The sequence below is a fragment of the Somniosus microcephalus genome, chromosome 12, assembly GCF_052327205.1.
Source record: "Somniosus microcephalus isolate GS21.2 chromosome 12, FLI_Smic_1.0, whole genome shotgun sequence".
Lineage (NCBI taxonomy): Eukaryota > Metazoa > Chordata > Chondrichthyes > Squaliformes > Somniosidae > Somniosus > Somniosus microcephalus.
The window spans coordinates 224,826,149-224,841,123 of record NC_140998.1 but is presented as its reverse complement, the minus strand read 5'-3'; the positions used below and the strand labels follow the sequence as shown (position 1 = coordinate 224,841,123).

The window sequence follows — 14,975 nt, the reverse complement described above, 5'->3', positions numbered from 1 at the left end:
GATGGTTACAGCCATGGAAGGAGTGTTCAGGTGGTGGCCTATCAGACTGTTAATCTGCCTGCGAATCCTTCCACTGCTGCACACTGTTCTCCAAGGGAAGTGTATGAAGGTACAAAAACCCACATTGACCATGTGCTGCTGCACTGTCAATCTTCAAGGTGCAACATTCTATTGAGAATAACATCAAATCCTCATAGAAAAAAAATCTAATGTCAATGGGAGTCAGGTGTAACACTCTACTGAGTGGGTTTTGGATGACACACAGGAAGATGGCAGCTGGCGTCGAGGCCAATCATCACAGCGTTAGGACTTCACATCTGGCGTAACTCAGGCAGGCATCCTTGGCCCAACCACCATCCAGATGTTCTGTCAGTAACATTTTCTCTGTCATAAGATCGGGAGTGGGGTTATTCGCTGACCATTCTGCCGTGGCCAGCTCCTTTCACACTTACAGCAGGACAATGGCTGGTACGATTCGTACCACAGGAGTGCCTGTCGATGACCATCTCAAGCAACAGAAAGACCACCGCCTCCCCATGACCTTCAGCAGCACTGCAACTTCCAAACCAACTGATAGAATCCTGGCCAGAAGCTTAAACAGAGCACTCTGGATCCAGGAGGACGGCAGAGGCTGGTTACTGTGCGGTGATTTGGATCACCTCCTGACTGTTTGAAGCCTTTTCACTGCCTTCATTGCTCAAGTCGAGAGTTCAATGAAAGACTCACCAGCCGACCGGCTGTGTGCAGTCACAACAGCACTCGGGCAGCTCAGCACCAAGCAGGACAGAGCAGCCTGCCAACTCCACTTTCTACAAGTGATACTGGCGAGATATTGACATCAATCATGTGGGCAAATGGAAGTATAGTTTGAGATGCGGGCTAACCTGATATCTCCAAGAGACGACTATAAGAGCAAATCTTTCCATTCTTCAATCTTACAGTATATGTGTAGCATCCCGCATCGGGGAGTTGAAAATTATTGATGATTAAACTTCTGAAATCGAACTTGTGCCGCTTGTCTTCATGAATCAGCGCATTGTTCAGTTTCCACAGGATTTCAATCCCTTTCCAAGTTACTCGGGTATTTTCAATGCTCCAATCGATACTGTTGAAATAGGACAGCCCGGGCATCTCACAGGTCAGATTTACGGAGCTTCCCAGGGGAATCGGGCCGGCTGGGATCACAGACACTGTGGGAAGAGGATAACTGGTTAAACTGACAAAAGACACCATAGATTAAATTATGGCCTCGAACTGCATTCGCGGCCGAATACTTGCGCACAGGGTCAGGCGCACATGCTGCCCACGTCATGTCACATAGTCCCAGGCACCACCTTAAATTCCTGCTTGAAACTCATTAAAATGATACACGTGCCACCAGCCCTTCCCCCACTGTGCAGTGCCATTTTTCCTGTTTCGGGTTAGGTCCGGAAATCGGGTGTGTCTCCCGACCCTTAACGGGAGACAGCAACTCTTAAAGGGGAGGTGCACTTTGTCTACAGACAGCGGGAAACATTGTCAGAGGGATAACGTTGCTGCAAAAGATCCAATTAGGGCCCCAAGTTTCTTCATTGTCACGTTGGTGGCATTAATGCAGACAGTGGACAGGAGGGGGGACATCCTGTTCCCGAAACACCTCCACCGCCAGTGAGGAGAGCAAGGCAAGGAACGTTCATCCCAGCACATGGCTGCCACACTGAAAGACGTTCAATGACCTCAGGAGAGTTGTCAAGGTAGCGATACTGCTCTTTCTCCCTGCTCACAGCTCTACCACTAACAAGATCATTATTCAAAATACTCACAATACAACCACCCCGCTTCCCTTCATTCTCCGCAAATCAATGCAGCAAACCACTTTGGCTCCTTCTCCTCAAACTCACCACTATTACACAGTGCAGAATCACTATTCTATCAAGAAAGGCACAGCCTCAAAACAGGTAGGCCTATCGGGCCTTGGGCCTCATTAATGTCAGACCAATGTGCTGCAGGCACATGCTGGGCGTCCAGAGGCAGCTCGCCGGTGAAGACCAGGTTCAGGGATCCCTGCCTTGGTCAGGCTTCAGGGGTCGGTGCCTGGGTCGGGGATGAGACTGGGGTCTCGGGTCGGAGCTGGGGACGGGATTCAGCGTTCGGTGAACATGGCCTGTTTCAAGTGTCAGAGATTGGGGCCGGACTCGAGAATCGGGGATGGGGGCATGTGTCGGGTATCGGGTTCACAGCCATGGTTGGGGGTTGATGATAGATGTCTGAGCCAGGGATCAGGGATTGAGCCGAGTCAGGGTTCAGGGCCTGGATCAGGATTTGCGGGGTTCAATGTTGGGGTCCCGGGATCAGCAGGTCGTGTTTGGAGCAACGTGGAGGGGGTGTTGGGAGGTGCAATGGGGCCCTTTAATATGTGATCTTACATTAGTTTGCTTCTTTGTAGCAGGCAATTCCGAGAGCTGGTTTCCAAGAGTGCATCTGGAGAGGGGCCTGGCCGCCTCATGATAAACCAATCTTACAGAATTGGCCTCAAATTAGCAAATGCAAAGAGCCTAACGCCTGTTTCAGGCATTGGCAAAGGATGCCCCTCGCCTGTTCTCACCCAATATGTCAGGAGGCGCACTTTCAGTCGCAAATGTACACATTTCCTGCCCGCCATATTGGGACCTTACTAGTCCGAGCCTGTGGGCTGGAAATTCATTTTAACCGACAGTGTAGAACGTGTGGTCATGTGTTGTCCGCCTGTTACACCCGCCGCCCGATATTCAGCTCCACTGAAGTCAGTTTCTACCTCAATGAGATTTGAGCAGAAGTGCTGAGGGAATTTTCCGGAAATGGATCTGATCTTTACCGGTTGAGACTTTACTGCGGGATTTCCCATAGTTTTCACAATAAAGATAAATAAATTGCTGAGAATTTACATTTACTGAACAAGAAAGTGTTTCCGAGGCCTACAATAACCTGCCCAGCAAGAAAGCAACACTGTTTTAATGCTGCGTTTTTCCACATCACAAATTGTCAAGATGTTGGCATTTAAAGGCACGGAATTTAACGGAACAGTGGCGGATATACGGAAAATGGTGAAACAGTTTGTGTGAGACTATCATACACATATAATTACACCATAAACTGCTTTCAGTAACTCACCATTGATCACTATGAGGCGGATTAACATCTTCTTCTCCTTGTGTCCAGAATACAGCAAACAGTTGTAATTTCCGGCATCTTCCATTGTCGCCGTGAACAAGAGAGAATAATTCCCCGTCCTGAAACCCTCAGTCTCAGCCAGTGTTATATGTGGGAACCGCGGGGAGCTGCACTCAGTGTTGTTCTTATCAATTGCACAAAGTGCCATCCCTTTGTCTCCTGAGGCAGGTTGAAATGTCCACTGAATCGCATCAATTTGAGTCGGAGACCGGGAGAAACAAGGCAGCAAAACCGGGCTGGACCCGTTCGAAAGAACCAGTTCCGGAATATCTCCATCATCTCCATCCCTCGCGGTACCTGCACAGGGAGCAAAGTGTGATATTAAACGGGACTGTATGAGATTGGATAAATATCCACCTTTGCCCACAAACTCGGTTCCCTGGGCACCAACACCATCCCTCTCCCTGGCCACTGCCCGATAAATATCCACCTTTACCCACAAACTCTGTTCCCTGGGCACCAACACCATCCCTCTCCCTGGCCACTGCCCAATAAATATCCACCTTTACCCACAAACTCTGTTCCCTGGGCACCAACACCATCCCTCTCCCTGGCCACTGCCCGATAAATATCCACCTTTACCCACAAACTCTGTTCCCTGGGCACCAACACCATCCCTCTCCCTGGCCACTGCCCGATAAATATCCACCTTTATCCACAAACTCTGTTCCCTGGGCACCAACACCATCCCTCTCCCTGGCCACTGCCCGATAAATATCCACCTTTACCCACAAACTCTGTTCCCTGGGCACCAACACCATCCCTCTCCCTGGCCACTGCCCAATAAATATCCACCTTTACCCACAAACTCTGTTCCCTGGGCACCAACACCATCCCTCTCCCTGGCCACTGCCCGATAAATATCCACCTTTACCCACAAACTCTGTTCCCTGGGCACCAACACCATCCCTCTCCCTGGCCACTGCCCGATAAATATCCACCGTTACCCACAAACTCTGTTCCCTGGGCACCAACACCATCCCTCTCCTTGGCCACTGCCTGAGTCTGAAGCTGACTTTTCACAACCTTGGTGTCCTATTGGACCCTGAGCTGAGTTTCCCGCCCCATATTCTCACCATCGCCAAGGCCGCCAACACCCACCTCTGTAACGTTACTCGACTCCGCCCTGCCTCACCTCACCTGCTGCTGAAACCGTCAGCCAGGCCTTTGTTACCTCCAAACCCATTTATTCCACTTCTCCCCCGGCCGACCTCTAACTCACAGAAAACTGAATATGTTATAGTAGAGGCACTCAGCTCATCGATGTGACATTACTCTGTCCAATAATTAAACCGAGCCTTTACACCAATAAAAAAACAAGGAGAAAAAGGGATCAATGTTCAGTTAAAATAGTGGATGCATTAACGCCAAACAAACAGGTAAACGTGACGGTGTTAAACTTGACGCAATAATTTCCCGCTTTCAAATTTCCCGCTGCTTTCCCAGCCCCGGCCCTGCCTTCCAGAGGGGCCTTTGTTTTGTTGCTCTCACATATTTGGAGCAATGCGCCGCCCCGCCGGTGAAGTGCTGCCCTTTTGATGGAAGGAGCCAAATTCCCGGGCAAATTTTGACTTGTTTGCACCGCCCCTCCCCCCGCCACTATCCCCCCGCCACCACACCCCCTCCCCACACTCGCATCGAGCGGATCCCAGTGTCTCCTCATCCAGTTTATTTCTTTAGTCGTTGCTCATTCAACCATCTGTTACACTTTGTGCTTCACTGCGAGCCTTTCAGATGCAGAGAGCTGTGTCCTGTGTGGTCAGAGGAGGTGGAACTAAGGGGCTGACAGTCGCTTGGTGTCAGCTCCCCTCCCCCAGCCCTGGCCACTATGTTACCCCGATGCTATCTTACAATTAATGTTGATGTGTTATCACATAATGCGATTCCACTCGCATGAGAATAGCGGGTCTTGGCTCGAACCAGGAAGCAGGACTATTGGCTGAAAATGTTACATTGTTGAGATACCGCGGCAAACGTGGGAGTCGAGACCAGAGTTGGTGGAACACAACTGCTTTAATTCACATCATGGCAAAGAGAGAGCTTGAAAAGCCCGCGCAACCACTTAAATACTCCCCAGACAGGAAGTGCTCCAGGCAGCCTGTCCCTGCGGGAAACAAGTTGCCGGAGGAAAGGGCCCCCGGCTGGGGGCGGCTGCTGCCGGCAGTGTGCCTGCGTAAACTGTCCGTGCCGCCGTGAGCGGATTATGTCCAATGGTGGCGTGTCGCCACAGAGCTCCATCCAGAATCCGCTTAGGAGGAGTGGACGAGTCGTGACGGTGGTCTAATGGTTCTGCCGGAGCGGCTCTGAGTGGTCACCGGTCTAGTTGGTGGGGCCGGGCGGTTCGCCGCCGGCTGTGCTGGCTTGCTGGTGGGACGGCCTCTAATTGGAGGTCGGGCCACGGGGACCTGTTCCCCTGGTTCTGTGTGTGCTGGTTTGAGTCGGTCGATGGAGACTGTTTCGACCCTGTCGCCGAGTCGCAGCTTGAAAACCTTGTCTCCGGTTTGTAGTACCTCGTACGGTCCATCGTACGGGGGTCGCAGGGGTCCGCGGTGCGCGTCGTGTCGCACGAAGACGAAGCGTGCCTGCTGTAAGTTTGGCGGGACGTGAGGTGCGAGTTCGCCGTGTCGGTTGACCGGAAGTGGGGCGAACTGTTGAGCGGAAGAGAAAGAGTTGATCCGCTGCTATTCGGCCGACCAAGGTGTGGTAGCCTCCGGGAGGAATTCGCCTGCTATGCGCAGCGGTTGTCCGTAGACTAACTCCGCTGCTGAGGACTGGAGGTCTTCCTTGACCGCGGTGCATAGGCCTAGTAGCACCCACGGTAGTCGGTTAGTCCAGGTACTGTCCTGCAGGCCGGCGCGGAGTGAGGCCTTGAGTGACCTGTGGAAGCGTTCACACAGCCCGTTGGCCTGCGGGTGGTACGCCGTGGTTCGGTGGAGCGTCACCCCGAGGTTGCGTGCTGTGGCCGTCCAGAGTTCGGAGGTGAACTGGGCGCCTCTGTCAGAGGTTATGTCGGCCGGTACGCCGAACCTCGCGACCCAGGTGTTAACGAACGCCCTGGCGATGTCGGCTGTGGTGGTGGAGGTCAGCGGCACTGCCTCAGGCCAGCGTGTGCAGCGGTCGACCATCGTGTGGAGATAATTTCGGCCTTGCGATGGCGGCAGAGGACCGACGATGTTGACGTGTACGTGGTCGAAGCGGCGGCTGGGTACCTCAAAGTCTCCCAGGGGTGCTTTTGTGTGCAGCTGTGCCTTAGCCCATTGGCAGGCGAGGCAGGTGTTGGCCCAAGTCTGAACATCTTTGCTGAGGCCACGCCAGACAAAGCGCTGGGAGAGGAGTTTGACAGATGCGCGGGAACCCGGATGGGAGAGCCCGTGGAGCGCGTCGAAGATGCGGCGGCGCCAGGTTGCAGGGACGACCGGCCTGGGTTGGCCGAGTGAGACGTCGCAAGTGACTGCCGTGGCTTCGGACCCGTGCGCGACCTTGGCTAGGCGTAGCCCTGGCAGGCTGGTAGCCGCCGAGAGGAGGTCTGGGTCCGTGAGCTGGGCCGCTGCTAGTTGCGCGTAGTCGACCGCTAGGTGATTCGCGCAGATGGCGGGACGGGAAAGGCAGTTGGCGACAATGTTGTCTCTACCGGAGACGTGCTGGATGTCCGTGGTAAACTCGGACACGGCCGCGAGCTGGCGTTGCTGCCTAGCAGACCAGGGTTGGTGTGCTTGGCCATCGCGTATGTGAGCGGCTTGTGGTCCACGTACGTGGTAAAGGGGCGGCCCTCCAGGAGGAACCTGAAATGGCGGACCGACAGGTGGAGCGCGAGGAGCTCGCGGTCGAAAGTAGAGTATTTGACCTCCGGGGGGCGCAGTTGGCGGCTGTAGAAGGCAAGTGGCTGCCACGCGCCATTGACCCACTGCTCGAACACGGCTCCGACCGCATGGTCGGAGGCGTCGGTGGTGAGCGCGACCCGGGCATCGGCCCTCGGGTGCGCGAGCAGGGTGGCGTCGGCGAGCGCGTTTTTGGTGGCGTCGAAGGCGGCTGACGTGTCAGTGGTCCAGGCTACGGCCATCTTGCCGTATTTACCTCGGAGGGAGTCGTATAGGGGCTTCATGAGGGCTGCAGCTCTGGGGATGAACCTGTTGTAGAAGTTCACCATCCCGAGGAACTCCTGGAGGCCCTTGATGGTTTTGGGGCGGGGGAATTGCTGGATGGCCTGCACCTTGTCGGGCAGGGGGACGGCCCCAGCAGGGTTGATGTGGTGGCCGAGAAAATCGATCTCGGCTAGGCCGAATTGGCACTTCGCCGGGCTGAGGATGAGCCCGTGTTGGGCTAGGCGCCCGAACAGGATGCGAAGGTGTTCGAGGTGTTCCTGTTTGGTGGAGCTGGCCACGAGAATGTCGTCTAGATAGATGAATAGGAAGTTCAGGTCCCGGAGGACTGAGTCCATAAGGCGCTGGAAAGCCTGGGCTGCATTCTTGAGGCCGAAGGGCATCCTCAGGAACTTGAACAGGCCGAATGGGGTGATGACGGCCGTTTTGGGGATGTCCGCGGGGTGTACGGGGACTTGGTGGTAACCGCGCACCAGGTCGACCTTGGAAAAGACGGTTCGTCCGGCCAGTCGGGCCGAGAAGTCCTGGATGTGCAGCATCGGGTATCGGTCGGGGGTGGTGGCGTCGTTGAGGCGGCGGTAGTCCCCGCAGGGGCGCCAGCCTCCGCCGGGCTTGGGGGCGATGTGGAGGGGCAAGGCCCAAGGGCTGCTGGAGCGGCGGATGATGCCGAGTTGCTCCATGGTGGTGAACTCGGCCCGCGCGATTTCCAGCTTGGCCGGGTTGAGTCTGCGGGCGTGGGCAGAGACCGGGGGGCCGGTGGTGGGGATATAGTGCCCCACACCATGTTTGGCGGCTTTGGCCGAAAAGGTCGGGTTAGTGAGGGCGGGAAACTCGGCTAGAAGTGCCGAGTAGTCGTCCGTGGCACTGGCGAGGCAGTAGGTCGTCAGGCCGGCCGAACGGGCCGGGGTGAATGCGCCAGGGATGGGGGCCATAGTGTTGATGTCGACGAGGCGGTGCCTCGGAATGTCGACAAGGAGGCCGTGGGCGCGTAGGAAGTTGGCGCCGATGAGTGGGCAGAGGACCTTGGCTGTGAGGAACTCCCAGTGGTAGCGGCGGCCTGTGAGGTCGAGCGTGACCATGCGGGTGCCGTATGTGCGGATGTCAGAGCCATTGGCTGCGGCCAGCGTGATACCCCGTGCGCCGCGTTGGATTTCGAGGGCGGAGGCGGGGGTGATGCTGTGCTGGGCTCCTGTGTCGCACAGGAATCGGCGGTTGGTGCTGTCGTCGGTGACGTACAGTAGGGGCCCCTTTTGCCCCGCGGCCATCGTGGGGGCCGGTGCGGGGGGGGGGGTTTGAAAGTGCACGGTGGCTTGCAGCGTTGGGCCCTAGTGCCAAAACGGGTGTGGTAGTAGCAGTGACCCGGAGTGGAAGGGCGGTCGGGCCTAGTGGGCCGGGGAGACCGCGTGGTCATTGCCGTGAGGTCGGGCGCGACGTCGCGGGCGGTCTGCGCGGAGAGCAGCCGGTCGGCCTTTTCAGCTATCTCATTCAGGTCCGTGGAGCCAGACTCCACAATGAGCGGGTGGATGCTGGCGGGGAGCTGCCGAATGAAAAGCGTGCGAAAGAGGGCGCCGGAGTTTTTGTCGTCCGAGAGGGACAGCATGTGGGAAAGCAGGTCCGACAGTGAAGCATCACCAAGGCCTGGGAGGTCGAGGAGTTGGCAGTTGCGCTGGTAAGAGGGCGCCTGAAATTTTTTAAGAAGCGCGGCCTTCAGATGTTTGTACTTGCCTTCCACTGGTGGATCCTGCAGCGCTGCCCAAACCTTGGGGACTGTGGCGTAGGTGAGCGAGGCGACGAGGTAGTCGTACTTCGTGGCGTCGACTGTGATGCTTCTCAGCCGGAATCTGGACTCGGCTTGAATGAACCAGGCCTCGGCCAGGTTCTCCCAAAAGTCCGGTAGTTTAACCGTGACTGCGTTTGTATCCGCCATGCTAGCTTAGGATTCGTCCTGAGCATCGGGGTCACCAGTGTTGAGATATCGCGGCAAACGTGGGAGTCGAGACCAGAGTTGGTGGAACACAACTGCTTTAATTCACATCATGGCAAAGAGAGAGCTTGAAAAGCCCGCGCAACCACTTAAATACTCCCCAAACAGGAAGTGCTCCCGGCAGCCTGTCCCTGCGGGAAACAAGTTGCCGGAGGAAAGGGCCCCCGGCTGGGGGCGGCTGCTGCCGGCAGTGCGCTTGTGTAAACTGTCCGTGCTGCCGCGAGCGGGTTATGTCCAATGGTGGCGTGTTGCCACAACATAGAATTACATAGAATGTACAGCAGAGAAACAGGCCATTTGGCCCAACCAGACCATGCCAGCGGTTATACTTCACTTGAGCCTTCTCCCATCCTTCCTCATCTAAGTGTATCAGCATAACCCTCTATTCCGTTCTCCCTCATATTCTTATCTAGCCTCCCCTTAAATTCATCTAGACTCAATCACTCCCTGCGGTAGCGAGTTCCACATGCTCACCACTCTCTGGGTAAAGAAGTTACTTCCTTAAATCCATCTCGACGCCATTTTTCCCTTTTTTCAGTAAATATTGCGGAGCCTCACGGACTAAGATCGCTTTGCACAATGTGCAGCCTTGTCCAACGTGAGCTGAAACTTTTCAAATCATTCTATCTATGTCAATATTTAAATTATAAATTGCCCCCGCATTTCACTGAACGGAGCCCGGAACCACAGCGACCCGATACAGCGATTGCACACTGAAGACAGCAGTATCACAGGAGCTCTGAAACTGTGTCTTAACATAAGAACATAAGAAATAGGAGCAGGAGCCGGCCATTTGGCCCCTAAAGCCTGCTCCGCAATTTAATGAGATCATGGCTGATCTGATCTTGGGCTCAGCTCCACTTCCCTGCCCGCTCCCCATAACCCTTCACTCCCTTATTGTTCAAAAATCTGTCTCTCTCCACCTTAAATATATTCAATGACCCAGCCTCCACAGCTCTCTGGGGCAGAGAATTCCACAGATTCACGACCCTCTGAGAGAAGAAATACCTCCTCACCTCAGTTTTAAATGGGTGACCCCTTATTCTGAAACTATGCCCCCTAGTTCTAGATTCCCCCATGAGGGGAAACATCTTCTCTGCATCTACCTTGTCGAGCCCCCTCAGTATCTTATATGTTTCAATAAGATCACTTCTCATTCTTCTAAACTCCAATGAGTATAGGCCCAGCCTAACTGGTCTACAGTTTCCTGCTTTCTGTCTCCCACCCTTCTTAAATAGGGACGTCACATTTGCGGTTTTCCAATCCGCTGGGACCTCTCCAGAATCCAGGGAATTTTGGTAGATTGCAACCAAAGCATCCACTTTCTCTGCAGCCACTTCTTTTAAGACCCTAGGATGTAGGCCGTCAGGTCCAGGGGACTTGTCCACCTTTAGTCCCATTATTTTACCGAGTACTTTTTCATTAGTGATAATGATTGTTTTAAGTTCCCCCTCTCTATAGCCCCTTGATTATGTGTTATTGGGATGGTTTTAGTGTCTTCTACCGTGAAGACTGATGCAAAATATTTGTTCAAAGTCTCTGCCATTTCCCTGTTCCCCATTATTAATTCCCCAGTCTCATCCTCTAAGGAACCAACATTTACTTTAGCTATTCTCTTCCTTTTTATATACCTGTAGAAGCTCTTACTATCTGTTTATATTTTTTTGCTAGTTTACTCTCATAATCCAGCTTCTCTCTCTTTATTACTTTTTTAGTCATCCTTTGCTGTTTTTTAAAAATGTCCCAATCCTCTGGCCTTCCCCTAATCTCGGCAACATTGTATGCCTTTGTTTTCAATTTGACACCATCCTTTACTTCCTTAGTTAGCCACAAGTGGTTCTCCCTTCTCTTAAAGTCTTTCCTTCTCACTGGAATATATTTTTGTTGAGAGTTATGAAATATCTCCTTAAATGTCTACCATTGCTTATCAACCATCTTACCCTTTAATCTATTTTCCCAGTCCACTTTAGCCAGTTCTGCCCTCATGCCATTGTAATTGCCTTTATTTAAGATCAGGACACTGGTTTGAGACCCAACTTTCTCACCCTCCAATTGAATTTGAAATTCAACCATGCTATGATCACTCTTTCCTAAAGGATCCTTTACTATGAGATAATTTATTAATCCTGTCTCATTACACAGTACCAGATCTAAGATAGGCTGCTCCCTGGTTGGTTCCACAACGTATTGTTCTAGGAAACCATCTCGGATACACTCTATGAACTCTTCCTTGAGGCTGCCTTGGCCAATTTGATTTGTCCAATCAATAGGAAGGTTAAAATCGCCCATGATTGTTGCTGTACCTTTCTTACAAGCCTCCATTATTTCTTGATTTATACTCTGTCCAACAGTATAGCTGCTGTTAGGGGGCCTATAGATTAGGCCCACCAGTGACTTCTTTCCCTTATTATTTCTTATCTCCACCCAAACTGATTCTACATCTTGCTCTTCTGAGCCACTTTCATTTCTCACTACTGCATTGATCTCATCCTTTATTAACAGAGCCACCCACCTCCTTTTCCCTTCTGTCTATCCATCCGAAATGTCAAATACCCCTGAATATTCAGTTCCCAGCCTTGGTCACCTTGCAACCACGTCTCTGTAATGGCAATCAGGTTATACCCATGTATATCTATTTGTGCCATCAACTCATCTATCTTGTTACGAATGCTGTGCATTCAGATAAAGAGCTTTTAATTTTGTCTTTTTACTATTTTCCTGTGCTTTGACCCCACTTTCTGATGCACTCTTATGTTTATACGTTCTGTCCCTTCCTGTCACACTCTGGCCACCATTACCCCATCAATACCCCGCTCTATTGCCTTCTCCTTTCTCTTTGAATTTTTTAATTCCCGCTCACCTGATCCCCCCCTCCAGTATTTAGTTTAAAGCCCTCTCTACAGTCTTGTCTTTTGTCGAATACTGTTGCTCATTCTCGTGTTTCAACAGCAGACGATCACCCAGCGGGAGCAAGTGAATCTAACATGGAGACTGATGGCCATTTCTGTGCATAATTTACGGTAGTTTGAATTGCTGATCCATTATTAACGATGGTGTTGTTTTAGTAAACTTAGCGAATAAGGAAAATGGCGGGGTCATGAACTGATTGTGCCTCGCGCTGTTTCAAATGCCGCTTCTACACAGATCCTCAGTCTTATCAAACAAGTGATATCGTCAGTCATTGTTACATTCAAAATAACTTTGTGATTAATTTGATAATTCTTGCTACACGTTTGCCAATACCGCACGGAATATAAGCAAAGTCCACTTTGAAATGCAGCTACCGTTTGGAGACCACAACACGGAGGCATTAGACCGATGGGGACAGATATATCTACACAAGCAACAGTGCTGGAGACTATGATTGTCAATACTCGACTGAAAATAAGATTGAATGTGATTTTAGATCATACCTGGATTTAGAACGGCCAGTAGAAGGGAGACCTCGAGAACGGAACACCTCATACTTGCTGCTGTTGAGTCTGAACTGGACAGAGAGAAATGACCGAACGTGTTAGTTAGCGAAGCAAGAGGAAGTTCTCGTTTCCTTCTGTTAAAAATATTTATCAGGCTCGGTCACGTGATTATTGGTTAGAATTTCCTCAGTCACTAACTTCAATAGTTAGATTCAACATCAAGACTTGGCTTCACCATCAATAGGGGTAGACAACATTCACGGTGCTTAATTCCTAGATTATCACCGTCTCGAACAAGAATAAGCCCAGCGACCATCCCGGGCCCTCAACAGCACCAACATTGTCGAATGACCCAACAGCATCTTGAAAGACAACATTGCGGAGAAGCTTAACTGTATCAAGTGTAACAACACAGTGACTAAAGAGCAGGGCAGAGGCTGGGTACTCTGCGAGGATTGACTCACCACTTTCCCCCTCAATGTCTCTCCACCATTTACAAAGCTCTCTTCAGGAGCATGGTGTATATTTCCCACTCACTTGAATAGGTGCAGCCTAGACAGCCCACACAATGTTCAAAACAATGAAGCACCATGTTTTTTCGGTCTGCACCCGTGCAACTGGATTCAGTGCCCCCACCACATGCACACTGCACCTTGAAAGGGGAAAGGTAAAGAATAAAGTTCGTGTAGAGTAGAGTTGAATGACGGGGGCTCGGTTCTATACAGACAATGGTCAAGGAGAGCAGGGTGCAACTATAGGAGGGGCGGTACTGAGGGAGTGCCGCACTGTCGGAGGGGCAGTACTGAGTGAGCGACGTACAGTCGGAGGGGCACTATTGAGGGAGCATCGCACTGTCGGAGGGGCAGTACTGAGGGAGCGCTGCATTGTCAGAGGGGCAGTAATGAGGGAACGTCACACTGTCAGAGGTGTCATCTTTCAGATGAGAGGTTAAACCCGAGGCCCCATCTGCCCGCTCAGGTGGATATAAAAGATCCCGCAGCCACTATTTCAAAGAGGAGCAGGGCAGTTCTCCCCGCTGTCCTAAGGCCAATATTTATCCCTCAACCAACATCTGGTGATGATCACATTTCTGTTTGTGGGAGCTTGCTGTGCACAAACTGGCTGCCGGGTTTCCTACATTACAACAGTGACTACACTTCAAAAAAAAGTATTCATTGGCTGTAAGGAGCTGTGGGACGTCCTGAGGTAGTGAAAGGCGCTATAGAAATGCAAGTCTTTCTTTCTTCAATCAAAGGCTCACTCGGGGCGAGTTGGATCAGTGACTTGCTGTGCAGCAGATTGAAAGTTCCCGGTCTGTGCGGAGCCGCCTGATTGGTCAGTAGCCTGGAGCCCAGGGTTGCAGGACTGGTGGGGTGGGGGGTCGGGGAGTGAGCTCTGTACAAAAACCACTCACAACTGGGTATTTAGAACAAGAGTGGGAAGAGAAGAGCCGAAAGGGCGTTTGTAAATCTGATGCCAAGGTGTCCATTTAATCCAGCGGGCTGATCCACCATGTGGGCCATCGCAACCGGTGCAGCATGTGTGTCCATTCGCACACGGGCGGGCCTTTCAAACCACGCCGGGAGGGAGGAGGGGGGTGGAAAGGGGTGAGGGGAGGACAAAGGAGGTCACTGGATCGCAGTCGGGATCAGGATGCCCGGTCGACGCTCCCGTCTCACACAGCCCAGGGAGGGCCCCAGTCAAACTGCAGCGTCGCCAAGGCGCTTTGCGATGGGCAGCGCGGTGAGATCGCGGGCGTGGCGGAGTGACGCTCGCGACACAGGCCGACCCCGAAGACCCCGCAGCCCCCCCTCTCCACCAGCTGGAAAGCAAGGGCCGATCAGTCAAACCCGCAGGCTCCTTCCCAGCACAGACAGAGGCCAGTCGGCCCCTCCAGCCTGCCCTCCTTCTGTACGCGAGCAATCCCCAAACCCATCCCACTGCCCCACTCTCTCCATTGACAAATATTGATCCCAAATTCCCCCTTTCACAGAAGCCATGGTCTCGGCCTCAACCTCCTCCCCATGGCTTCAGTGAGGTGGAGGATTGGAGAAGCTGGGATTGTTCTTCGAGCAGAGAAGGTTTAGGGCAGATTTAACAGAATCATAGAATGATACAGCGCAGGAGGAGGCCATCCGGCCCATCGTGCCTGTGCTGGCTCTTTGGACCCACTCCCCTGCCCTTTCCCAGAGCCCGGAAAATGTTTCCTTTTCAAGTATTTATCCAATTCCCTTTTGAAAGTTATTATTGAATCTGCTTCCACCGGCCTTTCGGGCAGCACATTCC

General features: G+C 52.5%; 1 protein-coding gene and 1 pseudogene across 1 annotated transcript; one reads left to right on the top strand and one right to left on the bottom strand.

Moving 5' to 3' along the window:
* LOC147110194 (uncharacterized) overlaps window positions 1–14,975 on the top strand; it is a 305,775-nt pseudogene that overhangs the window by 190,664 nt on the left and 100,136 nt on the right.
* On the bottom strand, window positions 631–13,119 carry LOC147110196 (uncharacterized). Its single transcript, XM_086004120.1, has 3 exons — window positions 12,687–13,119; window positions 3,130–3,486; window positions 631–1,190 (listed from the first exon to the last, which is right to left on the bottom strand). The coding sequence occupies exons 1-3, from the start codon at window positions 12,736–12,738 to the stop codon at window positions 880–882; spliced, it is 720 nt and encodes a 239-aa protein (XP_085860246.1). The 5' UTR covers window positions 12,739–13,119; the 3' UTR covers window positions 631–879.